Source organism: Dufourea novaeangliae, unplaced genomic scaffold, assembly GCF_001272555.1.
Source record: "Dufourea novaeangliae isolate 0120121106 unplaced genomic scaffold, ASM127255v1 scaffold1, whole genome shotgun sequence".
Classification (NCBI taxonomy): domain Eukaryota; kingdom Metazoa; phylum Arthropoda; class Insecta; order Hymenoptera; family Halictidae; genus Dufourea; species Dufourea novaeangliae.
The window spans coordinates 1,065,747-1,081,906 of NW_015373885.1; the positions used below are offsets into that span (position 1 = coordinate 1,065,747).

At 39.7% G+C, this 16,160-nt stretch overlaps 1 protein-coding gene across 3 annotated transcripts in view; it reads left to right on the forward strand.

The window, feature by feature from the left end:
- The window catches only part of LOC107194000 (AT-rich interactive domain-containing protein 2-like), a 56,210-nt gene extending 40,322 nt beyond the window's left edge, over positions 1 to 15,888 (forward strand). The window contains exons 5-17 of one of the 3 annotated variants that reach the window (XM_015583558.1): positions 4,928 to 5,388; positions 5,701 to 6,206; positions 6,497 to 6,888; positions 6,963 to 7,182; positions 7,670 to 8,060; positions 9,199 to 9,516; positions 10,312 to 10,515; positions 10,599 to 12,682; positions 12,809 to 12,968; positions 13,064 to 13,222; positions 13,501 to 13,578; positions 15,026 to 15,117; positions 15,231 to 15,888. In XM_015583558.1, coding sequence (XP_015439044.1) covers positions 4,928 to 5,388; positions 5,701 to 6,206; positions 6,497 to 6,888; positions 6,963 to 7,182; positions 7,670 to 8,060; positions 9,199 to 9,516; positions 10,312 to 10,515; positions 10,599 to 12,682; positions 12,809 to 12,968; positions 13,064 to 13,222; positions 13,501 to 13,578; positions 15,026 to 15,117; positions 15,231 to 15,351 — 5,186 coding nt within the window. In that variant the 3' untranslated portion in view covers positions 15,352 to 15,888. The remainder of the gene's footprint in view (positions 1 to 4,927; positions 5,389 to 5,700; positions 6,207 to 6,496; positions 6,889 to 6,962; positions 7,183 to 7,669; positions 8,061 to 9,198; positions 9,517 to 10,311; positions 10,516 to 10,598; positions 12,683 to 12,808; positions 12,969 to 13,063; positions 13,223 to 13,500; positions 13,579 to 15,025; positions 15,118 to 15,230) is intronic. The other 2 variants (XM_015583573.1, XM_015583566.1) reach the window with 2 other exon arrangements.
- The last annotated feature ends 272 nt before the right edge of the window (positions 15,889 to 16,160 follow it).

Sequence of the window (16,160 nt, forward strand, 5' to 3'; positions counted from 1 at the left end):
TGGTGTAACTTTTTTTAGAGAGATAGCTGAAGACGAGTGCACGGTATTATTATTGTATATTCTAGTCGTGGACCTGAGCTCGACGGAAAATCCTGATCTTAAAGGTCGGATGTGACAAGGTTAGATCCTTGCATTCGAGTTTTTATGAATCTAGTCGCCACTGATGTAGATGTCTGGATATATCGTCGTGTTACATTCTCAGAATTGTTAAGATTTTGTTAATGAGCCATTCTGTATTTACCTTGAATCACGAGAGTTACGGAATCTACGGGAAAAAACCGGTACTGCATAATTTATCAGTCGTGTCTTCTAATGTAAACTGTCAATCGTCGACTTTGTGTGTCCTCTAGCGGCGAGCAGGCGTTTAACATCATTCTGTAAACCTGTTCATATTTTATTGCATTTGTTTCTCCTTCTAAAAACCAATTTGAATTTCCAATATTTCCTAAAAATTGTTGCATTGTTGCAGTAGAGATACAGTACTACAAATGGGGTTTGAAGCTTCTGGACTTCTAATGACCGTAAGGGATTTCGATTGATGTCAATAACGACGGTGGCGTGTATCGTAATCCAACCACACGGGCAAGCTGTCATTTGCGGTGATAAAATAATGGGGCGTGCACCACAAAATCGATGCCCGCGTTTAAGGATCTCGTTGTACCCGTGCACAAAATCTTCCTCCGGCTTGTTCTCGCGTTGCATGCGCGCGTTCATGCGTAACGTTATATCCCAGAGGCGTCGAAGTTCGCGTGTGACGTGCGCCGCGCGCTAAACCGTTCGTTAAGCATTCGCAACGCGTACTCATTGAATTTGTACTCGGACGCGCTGCCTAGCTTCGCCGATCGTGTTTGTTTCCCCGGCATCCGTTTCTTCTGCTTAATTCGGCCGCGATAGCAATTTATGCTCGTATCCGATGACCTACAAATTTCACCACTTCGTTTACGGGCACGTTCAACGAATAAATATATACTATGCAATATACTAAAATGTATTAATTGAAATTCTGCTAATTCAGGAATTTGTAGTTCTTAATACTCTAGTGTTTTACATGTCTAAAATACTCAGAGTTTATTCAGAGTATAATGCAGTTTACATTGTTTTATTAAACTGATCGCGGAATATGATTAACCGCATGACGCTATTAGATAGTATTTCTGAAATAGTACACGGACACTTGAAAATAGCCGTTTGGACGGCCCGGGATAGAAATCCCCCGTATAGTCAAGTCGCATCAACATGATTCAAAACGGCTGGAAGAAAAACACTTTCGCTAATAAGATGCAGGCGAATCTATACATTACGAACAGTTCCCTAAAAAGAACTCACAAGGATCTTACCTCCAAAAACAAAACGGAAATAAAGATAGCAAAGTGAACCAGTGGGAAAGAAGGAAGGAAAGAAGCGGAAGAAAAAAAAAGGGGGGAACTGCAAAAGGTCGAGAAGGAGGGTAGATAGAGTGCGAGAGACACGATGCGAGAGTCACAATCAATAAGCGTTTGCGGGGGATAGGTGTTCCGTGAGTCCTCGATCCTCTCCCCGGCGTAATACAGCGTTCTCGGCGCTTGCGTGATGCTCTCTCTCTCCGTAACTCCCGATCCCTAGCCCCCCACCAACCAACCTTTCCAACTCTACGCGTGTGACACTTTGGCGATTGGTGACGTTTAGACCGCCGCGTGCCATCGATACACACGGGGAGATGCTTCCTCTCCCACTGCACATGCTACCTCCGCTCCTCTCTCTCTGCGTAACTCGTTACAAGTAGCGTTTGTCATCCTTTAAGGCCAATTAGCAGCGTCGCGTGCGCAGCGCCCCCTGTCCACCTCCCGCGTCACTTCGCGGCAAACAAACTCTTCCCCCCCGTAAACTCCATCGAATTTCGTAGGTCGCTCGTTTTTTTGTCGGGTTACCTACCGATGACCGATTAATCTGTTGTATCGGTCGGTTGGTTTACCGCTAGGGAGAACGGTAAGAGATCATAGAGGGGGTGGGGTTCAGAGTAATTCACAGCATCACCGTTTTTAAGCTTAGATTTCTTATTAGATACGCATGGACATAAGCATCCTGGAGTTTGTTAGATTTATGCTATATCGAAGGTGTGGCGATATTATTTCAAAGTCGTGTAAACATTTATCGTTCGGGATATATGTTGTCAGTGACTTGAGTGAACCTATCGTGGTGTGTTCGTCGACTTTAAAGAAAGTTCGTGGAGGAATGTATAGGATCGATTACTTTAGTAACTATCGTTAATGATTTTAGTAACGAGCGTGCAGAACTTGTGGAACGCTTCTGATGAGTATTTTTAACTGTTTATTCTGTACACGTGAAAGATAATAGCGTGAGTTGTGTCGAAAGTCAATTTGCTTTTTCTCTGCATTCTTTAGTGTTTACAAACGAGGGCGAAGCATAGTGAGGAGCTTAAATTACTCCTATATCACTTATCGGAGTCCGTCTTGTAAAGCCGTTCATTTACACGGCGAGTGCATTGAGAGGACGCGGGAAAAGAAAACGAACGCGTCGTGCGTCGGACTCTACTCCGTTTGTGTTGTTCTCGCGGAAAAGAATGAGAGAAATAATCCAGTTACACATCGAACGTTCGAGTACACTTCATTCACTTCGAACGAAGAAAATCGCGTTCGTTTAATTACAAATTATTCCTCTGAACTGGAAACAATATTTAACCTAAAATAACGTACTCTGGTAGAGAAATGATCGCTGTCTCTTTGGAAAAGTCTGTTAAATATCATTCTATCCAGGCTCAGTGGTTACTTCGTGGTTTCAAAGATTATTAAAAAAGCGACAGAATTGCAAAAAATGAAAGTTAGGTAAATACTGTTAAGTCGCGGAGCAAAACTTGGCCACCACGAAGCCTTCGCCTCGAGTAAATCGTAATTCGATTTGACGTTGTTATTTCGCGTTCCATTTTAAGTCGAACTTCGGGGTGAAGTGGGAAAGCGGATAGAAGTACAGTAATCATGGTTGATAGGCGTTACACGAGCACCAATTGCGGTTATTAAACGCGATCTCTCTGGCTGGTGTGCCGATGCACGGAATCCACGAATTTAGTGCTGATATCGAAATTTATTCGCAATAGATATCGATCGACAATTACAATTCGAACGTTTTCATCAATATCAAAAATTTCCCCCGTAGGAACAAATATAAAAAAGGAAACTTGTTTTTTTTTTTGGTCGTTTATGGGTATTCGACGTCGTCGAGGGTCCATATATCACTTCGATGTCGGATGACGTAGTAATACGTTTTTTCAAAAAGAAAAGTTGAGAATACGTCTTTCTTAAATAAGAACTATGTTTAATTAAGTTTTATCATTCGTCCAATTTATATTTTATATGAACATGTTTACATTCTTTTTCTTGTATTCTAATGGGAATTACCCCGTAAAATAAATAAATAAATAAAGGACTAGAATATTAAACAAAATTGGGAAAAATTGTTTTCCTTATATGTAAAGTTTGGCAAATAAAAATTAAGTAGTAGTTTCTAAATATTTTTAGACCACCTGAGGTGTATTTGCAAGCACAAAAACAGTGTTTCTTTTCCCTCGGAGTCAGTAGACACCACCAAAAGGCAACATTTCACCGGGGACGCGATATTGATCGCGGTTGCGCGGCTGAAAAGATTACCGGCGTTTCGCGATAATATTGCTCCGCAGGCGGCAATTCGGTCCCGGTTTCTTTGAAACGTTTCGCGTTTGTTCGAGCTCGCGTTGGGTCGTTAGAAAGGAACGATTTACGGCGGGTACTCGTTAAATGCTCGCCAGACGGATCCGATACACATATTCTTATGAATATCGTGGATTTAACCGAAACTAAATCGAATTCTATCTAAATAAAGAACAGTGACTTTTTTTATCAATTAGTGTAGAAATGAGTTAGATTAAACAGATAAAAATCACAGACGATGATCATCCGACCGATGGAGGGTATTTTCGTTGCTTCGTAGAAATCTGACCCTGACCGGGTACAACCTACTTACACTCGTGATTTGTCGATCACACCAGTTGCACGGAGCGCGTCGTAGGTCGCCAGTCTTGCATCTTTCATTCGCGACTCTTGTACACGAATGGATTGTTCACGATTTGAAAAGAACTGAATATTTACAAAAATTTAATCGTTGGTAACTGATTCTGATTTTATCGATTCAAATCATATTTTCCCCGTTAAACATAATTACGCGCTAATAGATTCATAAAAACGACTAACTTCTGCTTCAAATATTTCTTTCCAACCTCGTTTGACCTAGAACGTCATTTTAACAGTTCTTCCCGAATTCATGTGTTCATAAATGATATCAACCCTTTCGATGTACATATCGAGTATATTTGTCATGAAAAGATGGCATTTGTTTGTAATGACGAGTATACTCGCCATTAAGCAAACAAAAATTTGTATTTGCTATTTAAAGTAAAAAAAAAAAAAAAGAAACTTCTGGAATCTTTAATATTGTTCACACAAAGTTTGGTGTTAGCACTTTCATTTTCGCTGAACAGAAATAGGGACATTTTATACTTCATATTGAATCAACTATTATTAAGTGAAAATGTTTAAAAAAATACTTTTACTTCAATTTGATTATAAAGGGAGGTTTACATTTTATATCTAATAAGTTCTTTCGTCGATTGTTGCCTAAATAAATAATAAAAATCAATTTCCGCGATAGCAGAACTCTTACATGATTAGAAATAGGTACATTTTATACTTCATATTAAATTAACTATTATTAAGTGAAAATGTTTGAAAAAATACTTTTATTTAAATTTTAATATAAAGGGAGGTTTACGTTTTATATCTAATAAGTTCTTTTGTCGATTGTTGCCTAAATAAATAATAAAAATCAATTTCCGTGGTAGCAGAACTTTTACATAATTAGAAATAGGGATATTGACTTTAAGTAATTGTTTCTTTTCCAGAATCTCTTCGTGAATACAACGGCCTTTCGTCGGACCTTTACAAGCCATCTAACTACGATAAGCTCGCGCTATCCCTTCTCTCGCCGCTACCGAACGAGCAGGACTTCGCCATCAACGTTTGCACGTTGCTGTCGAACGAGGGCAAGCACATCTTGCGCCTCGACAAGTATCCCCGTCTGGTGAACATTCTGCTCGCGCACGCGGGCGTCTTCGATTCGCCGGGCACGCGGCAGCTCTTCATCGAGGTCTATTCGCGGGTGAGGAATTACTCGATCAACTCGTTCTGGTCGGACGTACTCGACTCCCAGGATGTGATAGATCTAACGAACGAGAGGACGTTCATGAAGAAACCGACCACCAGCCCGCAGACCTTCTCCAGGCGGAAAATCTTGGAGAAACAGAACAAAAGCGCCGCGCCGACGGAGAACGATGAGCCCTCAACGTCGATGGATGTCGACGCGGTAAGACGCCAATAATTAATTCGATACCTCTTAACTAAGCAGAGAATATGTGTGTTGGTTTAAAAGGGAAGCTTGGTTTTGCTCAACGTTGGAATATCCGCACGCAGGCTTTAATAAAGTTATGGAATTAATCGACAAACAACTTTTTCTTTGAATCCCTGTGATAATGTAATCAGTGATGAGCACTAGTTTCTAATAAAGTTCATTAAGTGTCACGGGTTGCAGAGTATTCGCTTATTTACAGTACTAAAATTTCTTTCGGAATCGAATTTGAAAGAATAATGGAGAAATATATCTGCTTGTACGTTTCAGGTGCTTCCAGATTGCTCGAGATTGGATCCACTTCAGGACGAGATCCTAAAAGACCAGAACCAAAACTCCATAAAGTTCGAAGAGGAGGACAGAGATTTGTTTTGTGTTGGACGAACGCTTGGAACGCAGGATCCGTACGGTCAACGGGTGTTACAAATAGCGTCCATATTACGGAATCTAAGTTTCACCCCGGAGAACGCCTCCGTGTTAGGGAGGAATCGGTGTTTCTTAAGATTCGTATTGTTGTGCGTGAGAGCGAGGTGGAGTAACCTGCATCAGCTTGGCTTCGACATACTAGGGAACATTGCAAATGAAATAATCTTAAAAGAGGCTGGCGAGAGGATAACGGATGTTGTGTTATCATGTGTGGCGAGGGGAATCGAATCCCAGGACAGGTTTATTGTTATTTCCTGTTTGGAGGTGCTTAATAAAGTTAGCCAACAAGACAGCAATGAAGAGATCGTTACGTTTGGATTAGAAGACAATGTGTATGAACTTATATGCAGGTGAATGTTCATGATAAACATATAATGTACACGTTATTGTCGATGGAACAGATACAGTCGAGAACAGCCTGTTTTATGTCTATAAGGTCATAATTGTGCTATCATTAAAGAGGATATTTCTGTCTCGAGTGCTACTCTGCATACCATCGTTTCGTTAGCTTCTTCATAGCCCCACTAAACTTTTTTGTTCCATCCACAATCATTCGTATAGTTGTACCACTTGTAGTGCAACAAGAGATGTATTATAGTACAAAGAAATACATGATAGAAGAGGTCGTGTCTGTTTACAGGTTTTTAGCTCTGAACGACATAGCCCTTTTAGTATATACCTTGGAATGTTTGTATGCTTTGACATCTTTGGGTGAAAGGCCATGTACTAGCGTCGCGCGGGTACGCGGGGCTATTGACACGTTAGTCGCCCTTGTAACTGTAGAAGCGCAAAGTTATGGACCGAAAGCCTGTATTCTGATGAGAGTTATCGAGACAGTGTCTACCGTAGCGCCGCCGGCAAACACTACTCAGAACACTCCGATTGCTGCTACAGTTACACCGGCTGCAACGGTGTCCCCATCAGTACCAACTACACCAGCTACAATCGCTGCAATACCAGCCCCTGTTAGCCCGGCACCCGCCGCGCGGCCAACCACTCCAGCAGCAACCCCAGCAAAATCTACAACGCACAGTACGTATAAATACAGTCGCGGAATTCATTTAAAAAACAATCCAACGTTGCTAACGTTTTTGTCTTCCGTGTAGAAACAATGGAGACAAACAATTCCCTCCAACAGCAACATGCTCATCAACAAATCATACAGGAAAATGAACAGTTTGCTCTGGGTTGGTTGAGAGCTACGTTTGAACCTGCGCCGGGTGTGCGTATAGAACAAGAGGAATTGTACAAGAAGTATCTTGGTTGCTGCACAAAGATTGGCAGGAGAGGCGTAATTGCGCCGCTTCACTTTCCAAGATGTGTTAGGTAGCTATCTGTGAATGGAATATTATCATACGAAATGTTATTTTTTACAGTCTGTTTAACACGTTGAATGCCGCAGGATTTTTGTACATGTCAGCGACAGCGTCGAAGTGAAATTTTCGTTACACAGAGCGTAGAAGAATAAAATGTTATATTAAATTATTAAAGTCACCTATGTTATCATACTTTTGTGCATTTAGTTTGTAGAAGTTTACCGATTTATGGTTCAATATTAATAATATCGAAAAGTATACTCCGTACGGTGGAGTGACCGGTGACCCCCGCGGCATTCAACGTATTAAACATAGCGCGCAACGATTAATTTATAAAATCCAGCTTGTAAAAGAGAATGTTTCAGACACACCGATTTTTTAGACGTGGAGTTATATATGGTCTTGCGTGGTCGTGTTTGGTTTATGTTCATTTTCATATGAATTTATATTTAGGTTGAACCGACTACGTTATTCGCCTGAATTAATCCGTTTTACAGATCTGTGTTTGGCGGAAGCGTTGGACCAAATCCCTTGAAAGGTGAAACAGCTGGTACTCAGTATTACGAAGGAATCAGAGTACGGGCCACACCTCCCCAAGTAACTTATCCGAGCCAAACTGCGGTTGGGACTAACACAGCTCCAATTCCAGCAGTCAACACAACTCCAGTAAAGGTGCTTCCCGTACAACAGCGTACAATCAAGAGTATTAGTCCTGCTCCTGATAGCACGGCCCTAGACAATCCTGCATCTGGGCCTCAAAAACTCCCCACCCCAGCGTCACCTATCCTGAAAGCCCAATTATCTGCCCCACCGAAACCACCCTCAAGTACATCAAACACTTCAACTCAATCCCCAAATCCAGTCACCAAGGTTGATTCTAAAAGTCAGGTGGGTCCGAGTCCTAGCTTTCTACCATTCTCTCTACCACTCATGACCTTGACTCTTTGTTTTTTGATTATGGTTTCACGGTGCTACTGTAATATGGGCTTTCCTTAACAAAGTTACAGTTTGCATGCCTCGAATCTCCCTGTGTATTCCCGTCGTTACACAATGCATGCAGATAAGTAAAAACGTGTACAGTGCATATATAGTCCAGGTGATCGAAGCATGTGATCGTCTAAAATTATTTTCATTTGTGGTACATTGAAACTTACATCTAGCGAATGTAGAGTCATAGAAAAGATGAAAAGATTTTAGGCCTTCATTTGTTTCAAATATATAGAACATTTTTGTATAATTTGAAGTAGAAAATATAAATACAAAGTGAAATATTAACTTGAACTGAAATGTTTAGTACATGGATCTTTGATTATTGTATGTGGTACAAGACATTATTATTTTACAGAAATTACTATGAATTATGAAACACACGATTTGCTTGATACATCTCATTTTTACTCGTACTGGAGCTTACAGTTTCAATCTTTATACACTTGTTATCAATAATTATTATAAATTTTTATTAGTGCATGATTGAAGTAGATTTTGCATCACTTGCGTATATACATTTTTAAATTCTTTTCAGACAACAGTACTTTATATCATAGCATAATATGATACTCTTACTATCTTACACTATTATAACAAACGTTAATTTTTAAGCCAGCTAATTTAACTTGATCCATGCTTAGTAATAAATACAACGCTCCTACAGATGAGTGTTGGCTGTTATGCCTTCTCAATTTAAAATGATACAAAGTCAATTGATTTCATTACATTACATTTTACAAGATTTATTTTACTTATTCTTTAAATAGCTTACAATAAAAGTTAAAGAACATTCGTTACATTTAAATGAATCATTAACACACTATGTACATAACACACTCAGAATAAAGTATCATGATTACAAAAAATTCAAGTGACCCGTTAGATTATAATGTTTTTTTGTTTTTCAAGTAAAAAGTCTAAGTATCTAGATCTTTTCTTCTATTATTTATACTGAAAAGTAAATAAGTATCGTAGAAATATTTTTAGTGCCTGAAACTTGCATCGTACTCACCTCATAACGACGATTGTTGATTAGGTGTCAGTTACGCATCCTCACTTGAGTCAAGCGTTACTGTCCAGTGGATCCCAGACACAACCGCTGCAACCGCAGCAAATACAGCAAGTACAGCAACAGTCTCAAATTGTCCAGGTAGTTGCAAAGGAAGATAATCGAAGTGGTACTACATCCAGTTCCATTATAAAAAGCCTTCTGGCTACTAAGGTAACGGTCAGCAGCGACTGCATGCCCAGTACTGCTGCGACTTGTGTGTCTACCCCTTCTGCCTGTGTAACAAACACTACTGCTAGCATCGCATCCAGCATCAGTGCGAACCAGCTAATAACCAGCAACCAGGTATCATTGTTGTATATTAACAATGAAAACTGTAGTATTACCTCTTTGTTTTTTTCTCGAGTTGTAGATTGTTGTGTTTGATACGAAATTTTGTTTGACTTAACATCGTTTGATGATCTTGTCTAGTGAAATAACGTTCGATGACAGTTGTTTACAAGTTATATAGAGTCTGTTAATCTTCGAATAAAATGTAAATGTAGGATGAACAAGCAGTTTCACGTGAATGGGAAATTTTATATCAATGTAGAATTTTGAGAATATTTGAATGCATGTTTATCAAATGTAATATTAAGTAGGTAGGAATGATCTGATACGAAAGATATCTGCGATCACAGAGTACAGTTTGAAAAGAATAAGACTTATTGTTGCTAAGAAGACATTTTACAGGAGAAGATCCATTTTGAAAATTCTGTGAATGTATGTTTTAATAAGTTTAAATTCCAATGAGTTTCTTGTTGTGTTTTTGCATTTTAAAATAGATATTGACATTGGGTTTTTGTTATACCAGTTTTATGGTACTTGAATTCAAGTGAAACTATTTATGATCTTCACTCGCGTGTGTTATTCATATTATATTTAACTTTTCAATAATATGTAACAAAATAATGATTTTGGTTTTATTCAATCAAAGCCGTTGATGGTTTATATTTTACTAACAAAAGCATGGTGTTTCTTTTTGAGTTTGAAATTATTTTTTTTCCCAACATCAGCAATGAAAGTATAAAATGCAAAATGGTTTCTTTCGAAAAATGATAAAGTCTCGTTTCGTGCATTTAAATTGTGTTGTGTCCATAGGTTGCACAACGGCAACAACAGCAGAGGCTACTGCAGCAACAGCTAACGAATATATCACAGTCACCTGCGACTACAACCACACCAACAATACTCCAAAAGACTTCTGTCAACTCGAAACAAAAACCAGCTATTACACCCATTCCTGCCAAAAAGATACAAAGGCTCAATGGAGCCAAATTTATTATGACTAATAATTGCGACAAGGTGCGACACACGATTTGTTTTTAATAGAAAGCTTATAGTAAGACGTTATTATTCTAATAATAAGTAAAAATATTGTCTTTCAGACTGAAGTAAGTGATAATGAAAATGTCAACCAAATCGCAACATCGACAAACTCTTCCTCTGTGCTCATGAACTCGATGGAAAATCACATATCGTCCACACTTAAAGTATGTCGGCCTCCGACGACGGTGGTGACCGTCGTGAACAAAACAACCCAACGATCGACCTGCACATCGATTGCGGAGGACTCAGACTCGACGAACAATTCTCTAGCATCTAGTAGTGGGATAGGTGGTAGCAGGGATTGTTCCGGCGTTGGCGTCGAGGAGGATAACTCTTTGACGAGTTTCGAAGGGATCTTGTTAAACGGTGCGCCAAGCAACATGGACATCGATGCACAGGACGACGGGTCGTCGAAAGATTCGTCCAGCGTTACAGCTAAAGAGAAACCGTTACAAAGCATGATGCTTGCAGATCTGCTCGAGAGGAAGGTCGATAAGGAGCCCATCTTGAACGGTGTTTTAGGGAAGAATTCCATCAACGAGAAAGGAATGGACTTGGTAGAGAATCACATTAAGAAAGTACTAAAAGAATCTCCAACTGACATTAAGATAAAAACGGAAGTAGAAGAAGGTAACGTTTTGCAGACCGAGGTGTCTGAAGATACTCTGATTGAAGCGCCAAGGGGGATAAAAAGAGCTGCCAGCGACTCCGACGAAATAGACATTAAGAAATTGAAGTATTCCAACGGTACCATGTCACCGGATCCCGCTGTCGACTCCACCACCGCAGAATCGACAGTATCGAGTATAAAGTCTGAAGAACAGGACGACGATAAGGATAGCGAGAAGGCGACGGTCTCATCTACCGCCGCGAACCTTTACGCGGCTCTGGCTGCGGATTGTATAGAGGATGAGACAGATCTTGACGAAAATGTAAATGTAAAGGAAGAACCTGCTCCAACGATAAAACAGGAGCCTCACATTTTTGTGAATCAAATTAATCAACAATCTCATCAGTCGCAGCCCCAATCGCAGCCTCAGTTGCAGCAACAACCCCCACAACTACAGCCACAAGTACAGCCGCAACTGCAACAGCAGCCTCAACAACCTCAACCACAACCACAACAGCCTCCGCACCTACAACAGCCTCCACACCTACAACAGTCTCCACACCTACAACAATCTCCACATCTACAACAGTCTCCACATCTACAACAATCTCAACATCTACAACAGTCTCAACATCTACAACAGTCTCCACATCTACAACAGGCTCCACATCTGCAACATCAACATCATCCACAACAACACCATCAACATCATCCGCAACAGCAACTTATTGTTGCAGCTCCTAGACAAATAGTGGTGCAACAAACGATCCAATCGAATAACCAAATGTTAATACCAGCTGCCTCGATGAAAGCGAGGCAAGCGCAGCCACAGCCGCAAGTTCTGTTGCAACAAGGGGCCGGTGGTCAATTACAGTATGTCGTTTCTGGCGGTGTTCCCGGTCAGAACTACGTTCTGGCCCAACCGCAGACGACGTTGGTTCAGGGACAAGGGCAGACCGTTCTGGTAGCTCAGACGACGCAACAACAAGGAACAGGAGCGAAGACCATTATTATCCTGCAACCACAAGCGACCGCCCAACCGACCCAACAAAAAATGGTCGCGGTCACGCCTCAGGGGCAACAAGTAGTCGTCACGCAAGTCTCCCGTCCCATTTTACAGAGTCCCGCGCTCGGGAATATACCTCCGCCGCTTGTTCCAACGTCGGGCACAATTCCACAAACTTCCATAATAGTGAACAGTTCGGTAACACAAACGAATCCCAACACAGTGACCGTTACGATCCCCGCGATGGCCCAGCAGACACCAGTGTCGACCAGTGTGCCATCCAGGGTAGTGACGCCTACTCCAGCATCGACACCACCCCCGACCAGACCCACCACACCTCATCAAGCGGCTGCCACGCACGGTTTGCCCGCGAAACAACCCCCCAAAATAATGAAGACTGTCAATTCCTCTACTTCCACGGAGCCAGAATCTAAACCGTCTACGAGTCAAAACCAGCTGGAGAACAAGACTATCACGATCAAAATCGATCCCAATGCATATCTCTGTGAATGGCGGGGATGTTTGAGGTAATTCGAATATTTCTCAACGTACGTGTGAAACCCGATTCTCCAAAGACGTGATTTTGTTTGGCGGTAGTTAAAGGACACGTAAGTCTCTTCGAAACGTGTGTTCAGGTAATACTTTTCTTACAGGCAATTCAAAACACCACACGAAGTTTACCTCCACGTGTGTGAAGCACACTGTCCAACTGGTGGGGAAGAAATATTGTGTCTCTGGGCGAGTTGCGATGCCTTGAAAAGGCGTAGGTTTTCGTTAATGACACATTTGTATGATAGGCATTGCAACGCAGAGGTTAGTACTACGTCGATTCACTTGGCAGTGGTTATATTGAATAGTTTGCTTCTTCTGGGATATTAAATTAATCGCCTGATTGAACCTCTTTGCAGACAATGTCGATGAGAAGGAAACAATTAACGGTGACCGGAAAGACCGAAGTTTCCACGTCGACACCACCAACCCCTCATCACCCTGGCTATGCACCGAACGCAGCATTCCATGCTATTAAACGGCACGCCTTGGAATTCGTTAATCCGAAGGAGTTGATGGTTAGTAATAATTTTATTTTGCGCATATATACTCGTTACGACGATACCAATCGCTTGACTGTCAAGTCAATCGATGAATTTAGCAAAGAGAGTTGAAAACACAAAGCGCTACTCTGTTACCATTGTAACATAATCGAAAATGTTATACAAGATAGCCTACGAACGACGCGAAAGATCTAATCCGCGATATTTCGAGGAATCCTTTCTAGCCCCATAGTTCTCAGAGTCTGTTGAGTTTTGTTAATGTAATGAAATTTCTGATTCTCTTGGCGAAGCAGCAAAGGCCAACCAAGCCCGCTGCAGCCATCTCAAGCTCTTCTTCCCCCAGACCTGGGCAAAATCCTCCGCCAGAACAGGTAAAAATGTGTTCAGACTTGAAAAAAAAAAAGGGATTCATGATCCATTTCACAGCCACAGCTCCTGTGCGCTGTTACCAGCCGCCTACATCTTTTTTTTGCGCTTTATTTTCCTTCTGTTTTCGCACCGTGCTGACTTTTTTTTGTAAAGTTCAATCTTTATATGTTCTTCGATACGCAGTGTATGAGTGTCACTGAAGTGTTTCGCCTAAAATAGCTCATCTGTTTTTTAGTGTTACAAGAACAAATCTAAGAAAAGCTTAATAAAAACGTTAAAGTCGCTTTAACTTTCTGTTAATAGAACACTGTTTGAAGGTTATGTCTTGTAAGTTCCACATCATAGCTTGAAGTCAGAAAATAGTCCCCGTTGTCTTTGAGAGTGCAGAGACAGTTTTTCTTGGATTTTTTTTTTTGCATAATACGATAAATGAGTCATTTAACACAACGCTTGAGCGGCTCATCCTGTATATATATACGTAAATATTGTAGCATGGAGTTCATTTTATTTTCATTTAGTAGCTAGCGCAGCTGTAATTTATGTGTTGATGCAGAGTTAAAGTGCTCATGATGGTCAGGGTGTTGGTATAATGTTTTTTTTTTTATTTTAAACAACGTAGGACACATTTGTTGTGCTTATAATACATAGGAGGGAATCATTTCAAATCATTAATTTATAATTTGAGAATTTAGTTTACAAAATTAAGCAAAATGCATTGGCGCTTGTATTTGGACATAGTTCGAATTGTTTTTACATAATTCTAGTTCCAGAGACTGTTTTCAGGATTTTAGACTAATTACGGTAGTTAATGTTTGTAGCTTTGAGGACTAGTTTGTTTTACAAATGAAACACAATGCACTGACAAGGGTGAAATATTGTTTATTGTATATATAAACATTTTTACTATAAAAATATTTAAAAACTCAACATTTGCAATTTGTTTAACCAGACTAAAATATACATTCACAAGGTTTCTGTGTGTATTTTTACAAATGGTTTCAGCCGGATGTATTCTCGTTTTGTTTTTTTTTTTATATATAGCATCTTGTAATTAGTTTCATTTTCGTAATTTACATATTCAGCATGATACATGTTTATACAAAAAGTGGTTTAATGTTTGTTGCAGTGATTTATGAGTATAGAAAGCCATACACTTTTTTTCCAGTACATTAAATAAATTTATACGGACTGTTCATGTAAGATAACTGTAAATCAATGTTATCATTTTGTTTTCACAGCCATATTTCACTAATGTTCAAGCTGTTACAACTAATTAATTCAAACATCATTAAACAATTGCCATACTTCTGTACACATTTGTTGTGACGTTAATTAAAAAGTGTGACTAGTTTATTTGATATCGTTTTTTTTTATATGTATATATTTTCAATTTAATACTCGAAGATTTTCATGCTTCGAATTTTAAATTGCTTTACGCTTGTTTACCAGGATGACAACGAAGGTCCTGTGACCAAAAGTATTCGCTTGACAGCAGCTCTTATTCTCAGAAACCTAGTCATATATTCAACTCATGGCAGAAGGTGAGGACATATTCTTCATTATTCAGATTAATATAATTTTATAAACTAAGGGCGTTCTATTCTAGCAAACCCTACTAACGAGAGGATTGTTACTTTTTAATTTCTTTTTTCAGGCACCTTAGAGCGTATGAACCACATTTGGCGGGTGTGGCATTAAGTAATGTTGAATCATCAAGAACAATCGCACAAGTTCTATACGATATGAACGATCAAAGCAGCAGTAGCCATAGGTGACCTCTTGAATCAGGCCTCTAAGAGAAAGCTCTTTAAATGTTCTGCGAGCACCGATCAACCTGTTTTATTTTGAATTTTAGTGTAAAGTGAGAGAAAGAGAAAACAGAGAAGTAATGATTTAAGATTACGAGATTTGCAATGAATTGCAATGAAAAGAAAAACAAACAGTGTGCTTTGTGCGTTGAAACAAGAGAAAGAAGGAACAGTGGTCAAAAAGTGGCAGTACGGGAAGAAAAAAATAAGAAGACAAAGAAGAAGAAAAGAAATGACACGGCAATGTTCCATATTATTAAAAAGAGGCCTATAAACTTACTAGGCAAGCCGATTTGCCGATCTAGACTATAATAATGTACTGAAACCTAGTAAAACCATGAACGAAAGACAGTAGTTGAAGTGATGCAGAGATCAGTGATACAAAACAAAAATAAAGAAAAACAAAAACGGAGATAATATTTCAAATTTAATATTAATATTTATTTTCTCAACAAGAAAGCGGAAGAAATGTTTTTAGTAATCGTGTACAAAAAAAAAACTGAAAGGGCGAAGAAAAATAGCTTATAATTGCATATTGCAATTACATGGCTATATTATTGTCTCTCTTTTGTTTTATTATCGAGTAATCTTATTGTCGGACGTGTATTGGTAAGGCATCGCATATAGGGTAAACATATTGAACATTGACGTACACCGACCGAGAGAAATCCGTCGTGAATTTTAAGAATTCTTCTTCTGCCTTAGATCAGTTTCTAGTTTGGGAGTTAACCGTGTTGAATCTTATAGTGTTTTTAGACCAAAAGAGCCTGCAGCTT